This window comes from Canis lupus, chromosome 18 (assembly GCF_003254725.2).
Source record: "Canis lupus dingo isolate Sandy chromosome 18, ASM325472v2, whole genome shotgun sequence".
Lineage (NCBI taxonomy): Eukaryota > Metazoa > Chordata > Mammalia > Carnivora > Canidae > Canis > Canis lupus.
This window is the reverse complement of record NC_064260.1, coordinates 47,101,428-47,114,179: the sequence shown is the minus strand read 5'-3', so window position 1 is coordinate 47,114,179 and position 12,752 is coordinate 47,101,428. Positions and strand designations below refer to the sequence as shown.

The 12,752-nt window shown below is 53.9% G+C and overlaps 1 protein-coding gene and 1 long non-coding RNA gene across 14 annotated transcripts in view; one reads left to right on the top strand and one right to left on the bottom strand.

Moving 5' to 3' along the window:
- Window positions 1-201: 201 nt before the first annotated feature.
- On the bottom strand, window positions 202-10,651 carry LOC112663203 (uncharacterized). 10 transcript variants are annotated; one of them, XR_003139059.3, is made up of 4 exons: window positions 9,747-10,651; window positions 9,487-9,605; window positions 1,882-9,363; window positions 202-369 (listed from the first exon to the last, which is right to left on the bottom strand). XR_003139059.3 is itself a non-coding variant. In XM_035701803.2 (3 exons), the coding sequence occupies exons 1-3, from the start codon at window positions 10,248-10,250 to the stop codon at window positions 8,915-8,917; spliced, it is 1,011 nt and encodes a 336-aa protein (XP_035557696.2). In that variant the 5' UTR covers window positions 10,251-10,651; the 3' UTR covers window positions 4,083-8,914. The 10 variants fall into 10 exon arrangements, 1 of the variants encoding a protein (XP_035557696.2); XR_004806771.2 differs by having other exon boundaries at window positions 1,882-9,368; window positions 9,487-9,602; XR_003139058.3 differs by having other exon boundaries at window positions 9,487-9,602.
- LOC112663204 (uncharacterized) overlaps window positions 8,937-12,752 on the top strand; it is an 8,052-nt gene continuing 4,236 nt past the window's right edge. The window contains exons 1-3 of one of the 4 annotated variants that reach the window (XR_003139061.3): window positions 8,937-9,325; window positions 9,680-9,788; window positions 11,451-11,609. This is a non-coding gene — a long non-coding RNA (uncharacterized LOC112663204). The remainder of the gene's footprint in view (window positions 9,326-9,679; window positions 9,789-11,450; window positions 11,610-12,752) is intronic. The other 3 variants (XR_004806775.2, XR_004806779.2, XR_004806776.2) reach the window with 3 other exon arrangements.

The following is a 12,752-nucleotide window of genomic DNA, read 5'->3' as shown; positions in this document are numbered from 1 at the left end:
GGTCTGCAGGGGTCCTTGGGCCCTTCTACCGGATGGAGTTTGGGGCCAGGGGCCTGGCACGTGGTTCACCCACCTGGAAGCCCTCTGACGGCCCTTCCTTTTGAGTTTTGATGGAGGCGCCAACCCTCAGGTCACATTTGGGTCCTCCTGGCCCCAGCCCCTAACCTTAGGGCTTTCCCGTAGTCCCCTCATGAATGTAAACCCAGCTGTGGTGGAGTGGGGCTGGGAATGCAGAACAAGACACCACCTCACCTTCACGGCTCTGAAGGGATTTCAGCCACTGTGGACAAGAGACCAAGCTATGCAACAGAAGACGGGCCCTTTGCTCTCAGAAATTCCAATGTGTCTTGTGAGCTGTGAGCCAGGAACCTGGATGAACATACTTATTATAAAGCACAATATCACAACCCTATAACAATTTTTTAAATGGAATTTGTAGTTCCCCAACTGAAAAATCCCCAGATGCTTTCAAAGGAAAATTCTACCAGACATTTAGAGAAGAAAGACCACCAGTTATATGCATCTCTTCCAGAAAAAGAGGACAGGAGGGAAGAGGTCTCAACTCATGAGCACAGTATTACCTGATACCCACACAGAAGAGCAAAAGGAAATAGAGAGGGAAACAGAGTGTGAGAGAGAGACAGAGAGGAAGAGAAGGACAGGAGCAGGGATGAGAGGAGGGAGGGAATTAGAGAAGGAAGGAAGAAGGAAAGAAAGAAAAAGAGAAAGAGAAATAAAAGTGTTCAACAGACAAACATCCTACGAGCCACGTGAATATCCTCAGAGGGTGCCTGCGTGGCTCACGCAGCTAAGGGTCTGCCCTCGGCTCAGGTCATGATCCCAGGGTCCTGGGATCGAGCCCTGCATCAGGGTATTTGCTCAGCTAGAGCCTGTTTCTCTGTCTCCTTATGCCTCTCCCCAGCTCTTGTTGTTTCTTGCTCTCTCTCTCTCTCTCAAATAAACACATTTTTAAAATCTTAAAAAAAGAAATACAGTGAATTCAAATGCTATAATATATATTTAAACACACACCTCGCCCAAGAGGCATTTATCCTGAACACGCAGTTGAACGTGTATCATTATATCCTGTCATGCTAATAATCTAAAGAAAAAGGTCACAGGGGCACTGGGTGGCTCAGTGGATGAGCATCTATCTGCCTTTGGCTCAGGTCATGATCCTGAGGTCCTGGGATCGAGTCCCGCATAGGGCTCCCCACAGAGAGCCTGCTTCTTCCTCTGCCTGTGTCTCTGCCTCTTTCTCTGTCTCTATTGAATTAATAAATAAAGGAATCTTTAAAAAAAAGAAAAAGATCACAGATCATCTCACTTGATAAGAAAGAGCACTTGGTAAAACTCAACAGCCATTCATGATAAAAATATCCCAGAAAGTTAGAATAAAGGGAACATCCTCAACCAGTCAGGGGCATCCATAATAACAGACAGAAGCACACACCGTGGGTAAAGGAGAAGCCTGGGATGTTCTCCTTAACACCAGCAACAAGAGAGAAATCTCTTCTGTGTCTCATTCAACACCATACTGGAAGCCAAGCCTCTCCAATGAAAAATTTAAAACTGGACCCAGGTGGGAAAGATAGAAAAGTGTCTGTGTTCACAGAGGACATGATTAGAAAATCCCAAAGAAACTATAAGAAATACTTGTAGACTAATACGTAAGTTTGGTGAGGTCCTGGGATGCAAGAATGCAATAGAAAAACCATATTTAGAAGGAAGAAATGGTAAAAATATTATCTACAATAGCTCCAAGAAAAATCAAATACTCTGGAGACATCTACACAAAGCTTGCATGGAATGCATAGGTTGAAAACTGCAACATTTTGAAGAAAGACCCCTGGAAAGACCGAAACGGATGGGGACACATACCATGCTCAGGGATCGACAGGTCTGCTGCAGTAAAGCCATCGGTTGTCTTTAAACGGTGTTCGGGTCAACAGAGTCCAAATCAAAATCCCAGGGAGACTTTTTGTAGGTAGAGACAAGCTGATTCTCAAACTTGCATGCAAAGATGGAAAGCGTAGGACAGCTTAAGGATTCGGGAAAAGGAGAATAACTGTGTGAGCCCCACGTCACCTGATCGCAAGTCCAACGATGAAGTATTAGCAGTGGAGCCCCTGCAGGGTCAGTGACGGATACACACACCGATCAGTGGAACAGAAGAGAGAGCCCAGAGGAGACCCTGGCCGGTCAGGGGCATTGATTCTTTTACAGAGGAAGAGAGGTCACTTCCTAGAGAATGGGTCTTTTCAACAGAGTGTTGGAATAACTGGACAATCTTATGCCAAAAAACGGGAAGAATCTTGTTCTGAATTGCAAAGATTAGCTCAACATAGACCAGAGGAGTCAATATAAAAATGTGAACCTTTTCAATAAAAACTGGGGCATCTACCTTGGCCCAGTCAGTGGAGCATGCCACTCTTGACTCGGGGTTGTAAGTTCGAACCCCATGTTGGGGGTAGAGATTACATAAACAAACTCTGGGAAACAGGAGGGAATTTGCATTACGGGTATACATCAAAAGGGGATCCGCGTTTTCGAAGTCAAGTCCAGAGACCACTACAGGTAAAGCAGACCCGAGGTTTCAAGTGTGCTGTGACACACTTGCTTGCGGGGAAGGGTGTGGTGAGCGGAGACCCTGGGGTGGACCTGGGTGATCACATATGGGGGTTCGTCATACTCTTTATCTTTACAAACAATATTACAAATTCTCGTCAAAATTACAATTACACGTTACAAAACTGTCAAGAACCCTAAACACGCTAGCTCTGACCAGCGTGTGACGTCCTGATGCCGCCCCAGGGAGACTGTCCCTCAGGGGGAAAAGCCATGCACAAGAAGGCGATTTACACGCGTGATGTCCTTCTCAGGCTCCCCATAGCAGTACGCACAAGGTAACCGTTGAAAAGCAGCCACCATTGTAAGGCCAATGGGACAGCGACCCTCCAAAGGCGGACGGTGGGAAAATGGGATCTGGAACTTGCTCAGCGTGAAAGAAGGCAGAAGAGTAGAAAATTCTTGAGCATAGGAAAGCAAGGGGGAAGGTTTCCTCTGCCTTTTCTTCTCAGGGATTTACAGGTTCAGGACTTAGAGTCAAGCATGGTGTCCGTTCTGAGTCGATTTACAGTGTGGGTGGTGTCAGATGAGGGTCCAATTTCCTTCTTCAGCAGGTGGATGCGGGGATGTCAGGCTTGCCCAATGAGCATTCTGGGAAGTTGCATCTTGTCTCCACTGTGTGTTCCTGGCACCTGTGTTGGTGGGTTTCCTTCTGGGCTCTCTATTCTGCTCCATGGGCTTATGCCAGAAACACACCACCGTGGGCTGGTTTTGTGTTTTGTTTAGTAAATAGGCTGCATGGCCCCGTGGAGCCCAGCCTGGGGCTTGAACTCAGGACCTGGTGATCGAGACCTGAACTGAGATCAGGGGTTGCATCTTTAACCCACTGAGCCACCGAGGTGCCCCAGAACTACACGGTTACTTCTGTAGCTTTGTAACATGGTTTGAGCTCCGGAGGGTGCTGCGTCCAGCTGTGCTCTTCACCTCTGTCCTGTGTTTGCTGTGCAGGGTCATCTGTGGGGGCGTGGGAACGTGAGGGTTGGTTTCTCTACTTTGAACAACTGCCATCGTGATTCTGGCAGGAATCGCAGTGACGGTGAGGCTGGCTACGGGTACTATGGACATTTCAACAGTATGGAAACCTTCCAACCATTGGGCACAGGGTGTCTCCCCAAGGTTGGGTAGTTTTTGGTGCACAAATCTTTCACTTCCTTGGTTACCTTTCTTTCCTTTTGATGCTACTGAGAGTTTGTTTTCTTAAATTCTTTCTGGATAGCTTTTTGTAGGTACATAGAAAGGCTAATGATTTTTGTATGTTGATTATATATCCTGCAACCTTGCTGAATTCGCTCAGGAGTCGTAAAAGTTTTGGAGCAATTTCTAGGGTTTCCTATTTATAGTACAACGTCTCAGCGAATAAGGACAGTTTGACATCCCCCTTAGCAGCGGGATGACTTTTACTATTCTTCTCTGATTGCTGCAGCTAGGACTCCCAGTGCTGAGAAGGGACTGGCTGGCTTGTCTTATTCCTGCTCCAAAGCGAAGTAATTTCAGGCTTTTACTACACTCTGATGTTAGTATGGGCTTTCATACATGGTCACTTTCTGTTGATGTGTCGTCTAAACCCATTTGTGTTTTAAGGTGTACTTGGTCAGATGCTCTTTCTGCAACGATGCAGATGACCATAAGGGTTTTTGCTTTGTCTTCTTAATGTGAAGTATCACCTTGGTTGAATTGCCAGAGGGGAAGTGGGTGGGAGATGGGCAACAGAGATGAGTATTATGAGGTATAATCTTAAGTTTATAAAACAAGTCACAGATATTTAAAAAGTAACCATCGGGAATACAGTCAATAGCATTATAATAAATCTGTACGGGGATATATGGTGGCTACACTTCTATACGGGGAGCGCTGAATGATGGACAGAATCATCGAGTCCCTACGTCGTACTCCTGAAACGAATGTAACATTGCATCTCAACTCTACTTCAATAAATATTAAACAACAGGGGCTTCTAATAGAAATGAGAGTGGATCCATGAAAGGCGGTAAAACAGCCACACAAATAAGAAGGCACCTTTGCAGAAATGATAGAATAAAGATTTCTCAAATGTTCTTAAATTTAAATCTGTTAAAGTTTTTATTTGATGAGGGCTCACAAGCAGTGGGGCGGGGGGTGGGCAGAGGGAGAGAGGAATCTCAGGCAGACTCTCACCCAAGCCCAGGGCCCCCGAAATGGGACTCAAGCTTTAGAATCTGAGATCTCGATCTGAGCCGAAATCAAGAGTCAGATACTCAACCAACTGAACCACCCAGGTCCCCTCAAATGTTCTTAGTGCAATAGGCAAGCTGTGAATGCTTAGGAGCTGTAGGACGTGTGTGACACCCAGGATACCTAGAGGGCAGGAGGCCTGGAGGACCTGAGGGTGGGAGGGAAGGATGCTGGGAGGGTGCCAAGACCCTTCCCACCTGTGTGGTGCCAGGACACTCTCATGGGACCGTTGACCTTCACTGTGTAGGGCAAAGGGCAAAGTGACCCAGTGACTGCACTGATGATGCGGGACCCCACCATGGGCGGATATGTGGTGACCCATGGTTACCACTGCCTGGCACACTCTGTGCTCTGTGTCCTCAGGCCTTTGGAGGCACTTGTGCTCTCTGTACCTGCCTCTACCACACTCCCTCCCCACTCTCCCCAAGATCCCAGGCTTAGACAATAGGTGCAACTCACACATCGACAGGTCACAAGTGAGTAGAAGTGGCTCCCTGCTCCCCTCCAACATTGTGGGGACTATGGGTGCCAGGTGGGGGCGCTGGCCTCCCAGACTGGGGTCCAGACACCCCGAACCTCAATAGAGTAGCCTGAGGCAGCTCCAGCAGCCCTTTCGCAGTCACCCTCCACCCCCCTCTCATTCATGAACCCTGTGCTGTGCAGGGGAGACTCAAGCCATGACCTCTCCAGCCCTTCCTAGACCCATGGACAATGACAGGTGATGAACCCACATCCCACTGGCCCGTGTGGGCCAGAGCAGGGCTTCCTGGGACCTCCTGGCTCCTAAATGGGCACACTCCTCACAGGCAGGGAACACAGAGTCCCTCCAGCTGCCCCCAGACCCATCGCCAGGCCATTCACATCTCGTTGCATTCATGGCGGGTTGTATTTTCACCCTCTTGCAGGCATCAGTTTTTAATTTTGATGAAGTCCAGTTCATTGCTTTTTCCCTTTGGTGCTTGGGCTTGTGGCATTGAAGGGAGACCATGCACGGAGGAGCACTAGCTCAGTGGCTATGCCACCGGCTCCCGGTGCTGCATCGGGCTGGGAGTCGTCACCCCAGGCATCAGGTCAAGAGTTCCCCGGAGACTCATGGGCCCCTGGTGCTCCGAGGTCTCAGCATGACAGCGTGTCCTGGGACAGGGGCTCGGAAGGTGACCTGTAGGTGGGCGAGCTACAGAGAGCGAGTGCCTGCGTGTGATGTGCCAGCCCAGCATGTCCTCCTCGGAGCTAGAGGGTTGTGTCCACGCTCTGGGCAGACAGATGGGGATCTCAACAGGGAGCAGTGACACCCGTGTGTTCTCTGAAGGGTTTCCTGGAGTCACACTTGGATGCATTTTGCAGCACCATAAAGGAGGACCTGGAGACCCTGCTGGCCTCGGAACAGGCCAATATAATAGCCAAGTACCATCAAGGTGAGGCCCAGAGAGAGCGCAGAGACGCTGGAGCGCACACTAGAGGTGAGGACCAATACCTGCAAGAGCAAGTGAGGCCTAGCTGGGCATCAGAGCCAAGGATGAGCCAGGTCAGCCGGGACAAGGACCACAGTCATCTGGAACAAGTGAGACCCAGGGGACATTCCCGGGCATCAGGAGGAAGTGATGGGATCGTAGTGATCGGCAGCGGTAGAGTCCAGGTGGGATCACAGGCAGAGTAGCAGGTGAAGCCCAGGTGGGGATCATAGTCACCAGGTCCAGGTGAGGCCCAGGCAGGCTTCACAGCCAGGGATGAGGTGTAGGGCCCAGTGGGAATGATCAGCGGCAAAGGCAGTTATGTACCAGGCGGGGATCATAGCCAGAGTCCTGCAGATGAGACCCAAGTGGGTTTTGTGGCCAGTAGGAGCAGGTGAAGGCCAGACGGGGATCATGGTCCACAGGAGCGCCTGATGTCCAGGTGGGTGTTTTAGCTGCCAAGTATAGGTGGGACCCACTCAGGGATCCTAGTCTAAGCCGAGCAGGTAGGGCCCAGGCAGGAATGAAGACAAGAGGATGGGCTCAGGCAGGGTGTGTAGGCATCAGGGGCAAATGAAGCACGACAGTGATCACACAGCGGGTGCAGGGGAGGCCGGGGGGTGGATCGTCGCTGGTCGAAGCAGGTGAGGCTGTCAGGCTGCTCCCATTGGACAGACAGGCCCTTCCTGTCGTGGGGGGCCAATCTCAGAGGGTTCTGGGAGCCCACGGTACTCCGGGAAGAGAGGAGCCACTCAGCTTCCAGCCCCATGTTCCTGGATCTGATTGGTCCCCACCACGGGGCCCCTCTGGTGCAGGCTCGCCAAGCAGGGTCTCCACGGGGCCCTTGGGACGACGCTGACCTCTCGCTGTGCAGAGTCACGGACCATCACGGCTCTCTGCACAGTGCCCTGGACACGCCTTCATCCCTCTCAGAGGTGGTTTGCGTTTGCAGGAACGTCTTTCTGGAGGCTGACCCATCCCCCAGGTCAGGGTCTCGGCCTTGAGGCCTCTGAGAGCCATGTCTGCGCTTGGCTGGTGCTGAGACACCAGGAGACACAGCGGGGACGTGGGCAAGAAGGAGCTGACCTTGGGGGAGGCCACAGGGCCCTCAGAGGAGTGGCGTCCAGCCTGTTTGGGGGAGAGCCTCGTGGCTGCATTCATCGGGGCGTCCAGTCAGGTCAGCGGGGGCTGCAGGGGGTGAGGAGCTCGGGAGAGCGTTGTCCTTTCTGTCGGAGGCTGGTCCGGTAGGGCTGAGGACAGAGGGTGCTCCTCACTGACCCCCAGGCCAGGGCCCCAAGGCCCACAGGGTCAAGGCCGGTTCAGGGAGTGACGGTGGGTAGCAGAGGCAGGCACCAGCCTCCATGTGGGGCCAGCAGGGCAGCTCGCAGGCCCCCGAGTCCCTCTCACCACCCAGTGACAAGGGACCCTTTGGATGGGTCACGGTGGGGCTGGTCAGGGGCTCCAACAGGACAAGAGGGAAAATGGGCCCAAGTGACAGAGTGACAGCAGGGGGGGGGGGAGTCAAGGGCCAGCAGGGGGCACGGCCAGGGTGCGGGAGAGGCAGGCTGGACGCTGGGCAGTCAGGCCCCGGGAGGCGGGGGGACCTCAGCCAGACGGTCACGGGGGTACTCGGGTGGTGCTGACAGCTCTCAGGCGGGTCCCCCCAGGACAGTGGCCGGTCACCTCAGGGGGTGCCGGGGCCCCCACCCAGCCACCATCTACACCAACCCTCTCAACCCCAGAACGCCTACCCCTCCCGACCTCAGCACTGGCAGCCCCTGCCCTCCCTGGGGGAGCACTCCCCCCACCGAGACCCCCGGGCCGAGACGTGGGGGCTGTGGGGCCGGGGCCCGGTCCTCGGGGCTCTGCTTCCCTCTCCTTCCAGGGAGAAGGAGCTGCCCGGGCCCGGGCCCGGCCCCCACGGGGCCAAGGTGAGAGCCTGTCCTGGGCACCGTGCAGGCCGGGGTTTGGGGGTGTGGGGCCAACTGTCTGCAGACCCCATCCCCCAGGCCGTCCCCAGGGGTGTCTCCTCACCCCCCTGTCCCAGCACTACATGTGCTGCCGTTAATGTGCCACAGCCCCGGAGGCGGGGTCAGTGTGAGGGGCCCTGTGTCCCCCTGGCTCCTCTGGGCCCCGCAGGGCGCATGGACGTGGCACCAGGCACCCACCTCCCACGGCTGGGTGCTCCTCTGCCCCACACGTGTCCTTTCCAGCAACATTGCTGGGAGATCTAGTGAGCAGACAAGTGGAGACCCAAGGAGGGCAGTGAGGGGTGCGTCAGGTCAGGGCCACGGTGTCCTGCTCCTTGTGGGGACACCGGGGAGCTCAAGCTGGAATCTTCTAGATCCTTCTTGCTCCCCGGGATCCATGGTACCGCCTGGGGCCCATCTCACCAGCACTGCCTTCCTCCTGCACCTCGTCATGGGGCTGTAAGGGGTCCCCCAGGTGCGGGGACAGGTGTGGTTGCGTCTACTAGACATCGAGAAGGTGAAATCCAGGAACCCAGGGAAACACCAGGTCGGGCCCTTAGTGGAGGCCTGGGCAGGAGCTGAGGGGAACCTGTGGGGAGGGTTGAGGCCACCTGCCTGGGGACCCAGGGTGGCCCCAACATCTCCCAGAGCCTCTCAGACCTGAAGGCCCCCCCACCTCCCTGCTGCCCCCAGCTCATCTCCTCTGTCCATGGAGCAGTGTAGGCCCAGGTTCCAGAGAAGGACAGGACTGCGGGGCTCTGAGCTCCTCGTGGACAGAGTTAGCGTCAGGCTGATGGGAGCTGGCACCCTGGACAGGCCTGGAGCCCAGAGTGGGGCCGAGCAGGTGGTTGGTGCCAGGTTCCCGCTGGACGAAGCAGAATGAGCTCTCAGGTGGGGACAGGGAGTGGAGGACAGCGGGCCGGGCCATGCCCCACCTGGGGGGAGGGGATCAGGACTCAGGAAGGCACCAGGACAGAGACACCGACTCTCCAGGCACTCAGGTGCCCTGAGATGGGACCGCGCCCTGGGAGCAGAGTCCAGGGAGCAGCCTCCCCTGCAGGCAAGGTCAGGGCCCAGCCTGGTGTTCAGTCTTGGAGAGGCCTCTGTGCTGGGGGAAGAGGAGAGCCTCAGCGTGACCCGTGGTGTCCCCTCCCTGCCCGGGCTGACCCCCGTGTCCCTTCTCGCCCAGGGCTGACCCCCAGGAGAACCTTCCCTGCTCACAGCACCTGGGCAGGAGCCGTGACCCGGTCCCCGGGCTGGTGGGCACCTGTGCCCGTTCCTGGAATCACAGGGAACAAGGAAGGCCTGTGAGACACCCTCACATGGTGGTCAGCAGTGCTCCCTGCTAGGATGGCAGTTGGTGACAGTTAGGGTTCTGAGTCCCTCACAATGTCCCCCCCCCCCGGGTTCTCCCCACAGGAAATGAAGGAGGAGCCTGAGGTCTCTTCCCCAAAACCAAACAGATCGCCCTGGACGTGAACAAGACCTTCCGCAGCCACATGGTGTTCTGGGACCGCTGTGGGGTCAGGTGAGGCTGCCGGCCAAGCTGGGTTCTGGGGGCTCCAGGGACACTCCGGGGTCCAGGGGATGCCCAGGGGGCTTCTGGGTGAGGAACACGGGGCTCTGAGGAGAGGGGGAGGGAGGGCAGCAAACCATACTGTCTCGTGGTAAAGTGATTGGGACGACCCTGTGTCCCCCGGGTCTGGTGATGGCGAGCGGGCCCTGGCAGTGCTATGTGGGCCCCCAGCCACTGGCCTGACCCGTGAGGAGCAGGCCCTGCCGGGTTGTCAGTGAAGCCCGGGTGAGCCCGGGGGTCGGCTCTGGACCCCCTCTGCAGGGTGGTCAATGTGCCCCGGGTGTGATCCTGCTCACTCAGCCGGCAGCTCAGTCCCGGGTGTCTCGGGGGTAGCCCCAGGTCACCACCAGTTCGTCTACCCGCCTCGGGGTGGTTCTGCTCGGTCCTGTCACCTGGTGAGCAGCCCAAGGACATCCTCAGCCCCTGGAGCTGACACCTGCATCTCCCTCGCTCTCCCCTGAGAGCCAAGCCATCCCCACCACCACTCTCTGTGCCTCCAAACGCCCCTGGACGTCCTGGGCCAAACCTCCATGCCCTTCACACGCGAGGGATGCCCCTGCTCTGAGAGCCCCCTGGGAATCGGGGCCCGAGGGACAGTCTGCACAGTTTGTAGGTCTGACGGCGCCACGTCTCCCCTTGCTGGCCCTAGGGCTCCCAGAAACAAGAGATTTTGGGTGACTTTGAGCTGAGCAGTTCAGTTATTAGAGGGGATCAGTGTCATGAAGCTCTAGGGAGGTTGTGGGGGCTCCTGGGGTGTGGTGGGGCTCCAGAAGGACAGGGGCTTCCTGATGGATGAGGGAGGTTGGGGGGAGCTCCCAGGAGTCCGCTTCTCTGGCAGCAGATTCTCCCTAGGCTGGAAACCCTCCTGGGGAGGAGAAAAGGGGAGACTGTGGGTGCCCCCCCTAAGTTGGGACTTAGAGCCCTGAGGAACACACAGCACCCCTCTCGCTCTGAGGGTAGTGGCCCAGTTTCCTCAGCAAATCTCCACTTTTCTGCTTGAAGATCTCCCAGCAATGTTGCTGGAAAGGACACGTGTGAGACAGAGGGGCACCCAGCCGTGGGAGGTGGGTGCTTGGTTCTGTGTCCATGCGGACTTGATTTCGAAAACGCGGATCCCCTTTTGATGTATACCCGTAATGCAAATTCCCTCCTGTTTCCCAGAGTTTGTTTATGTAATCTCTACCCCCAACATGGGGTTCGAACTTACAACCCCGAGTCAAGAGTGGCATGCTCCTCTGACTGGGCCAAGGTAGATGCCCCAGTTTTTATTGAAAAGGTTCACATTTTTATATGGACTCCTCTGGTCTATGTTGAGCTAATCTTTGCAATTCAGAACAAGATTCTTCCCGTTTTTTGGCATAAGATTGTCCAGTTATTCCAACACTCTTTGTTGAAAAGACCCATTCTCTAGGAAGTGACCTCTCTTCCTCTGTAAAAGAATCAATGCCCCTGACCGGCCAGGGTCTCCTCTGGGCTCTCTCTTCTGTTCCACTGATCGGTGTGTGTATCCGTCACTGACCCTGCAGGGGCTCCACTGCTAATACTTCATCGTTGGACTTGCGATCAGGTGACGTGGGGCTCACACAGTTATTCTCCTTTTCCCGAATCCTTAAGCTGTCCTACGCTTTCCATCTTTGCATGCAAGTTTGAGAATCAGCTTATCTCTACCTACAAAAGTCTCCCTGGGATTTTGATTTGGACTCTGTTGACCCGAACACCGTTTAAAGACAACCGATGGCTTTACTGCAGCAGACCTGTCGATCCCTGAGCATGGTATGTGTCCCCATCCGTTTCGGTCTTTCCAGGGGTCTTTCTTCAAAATGTTGCAGTTTTCAACCTATGCATTCCATGCAAGCTTTGTGTAGATGTCTCCAGAGTATTTGATTTTTCTTGGAGCTATTGTAGATGATATTTTTACCATTTCTTCCTTCTAAATGTGGTTTTTCTGTTGCATTCTTGCATCCCAGGACCTCACCAAACTTACGTATTAGTCTACAAGTTTTTCTTATAGTTTCTTTGGGATTTTCTAATCATGTCCTCTGTGAACACAGACACTTTTCTATCTTTCCCACCTGGGTCCAGTTTTAAATTTTTCGTTGGAGAGGCTTGGCTTCCAGTATGGTGTTGAATGAGACACAGAAGAGACTTCTCTCTTGTTGCTGGTGTTAAGGAGAACATCCCGGGCTTCTCCTTTACCCACGGTGTGTGCTTCTGTCTGTTATTATGGATGCCCCTGACTGGTGTTCCCCTTATTCTAACTTTCTGGGATATTTTTATCATGAATGGCTGTTGAGTTTTACCAAGTGCTCTTTCTTATCAAGTGAGATGATCTGTGATCTTTTTCTTTTTTTTAAAGATTCCTTTATTTATTAATTCATTAGAGACAGAGAAAGAGGCAGAGACACAGGCAGAGGAAGAAGCAGGCTCTCTGTGGGGAGCCCTATGCGGAACTCGATCCCAGGACCCCAGGATCATGACCTGAGCCAAAGGCAGATAGATGCTCATCCACTGAGCCACCCAGTGCCCCTGTGACCTTTTTCTTTAGATTATTAGCATGACAGGATATAATGATACATGTTCAACTGCGTGTTCAGGATAAATGCCTCTTGGGTGAGGTGTGTGTTTAAATATATATTATAGCATTTGAATTCACTGTATTTCTTTTTTTAAGATTTTTAAAATGTGTTTATTTGAGAGAGAGAGAGAGAGAGCAAGAAACAACAAGAGCTGGGGAGAGGCATAGGGAGACAGAGAAACAGGCTCTAGCTGAGCAAATACCCTGATGCAGGGCTCGATCCCAGGACCCTGGGATCATGACCTGAGCCGAGGGCAGACGCTTAGCCGCGTGAGCCACGCAGGCACCCTCTGAGGATATTCACGTGGCTCATAGGATGTTTGTCTGTTGGACACTTTTAT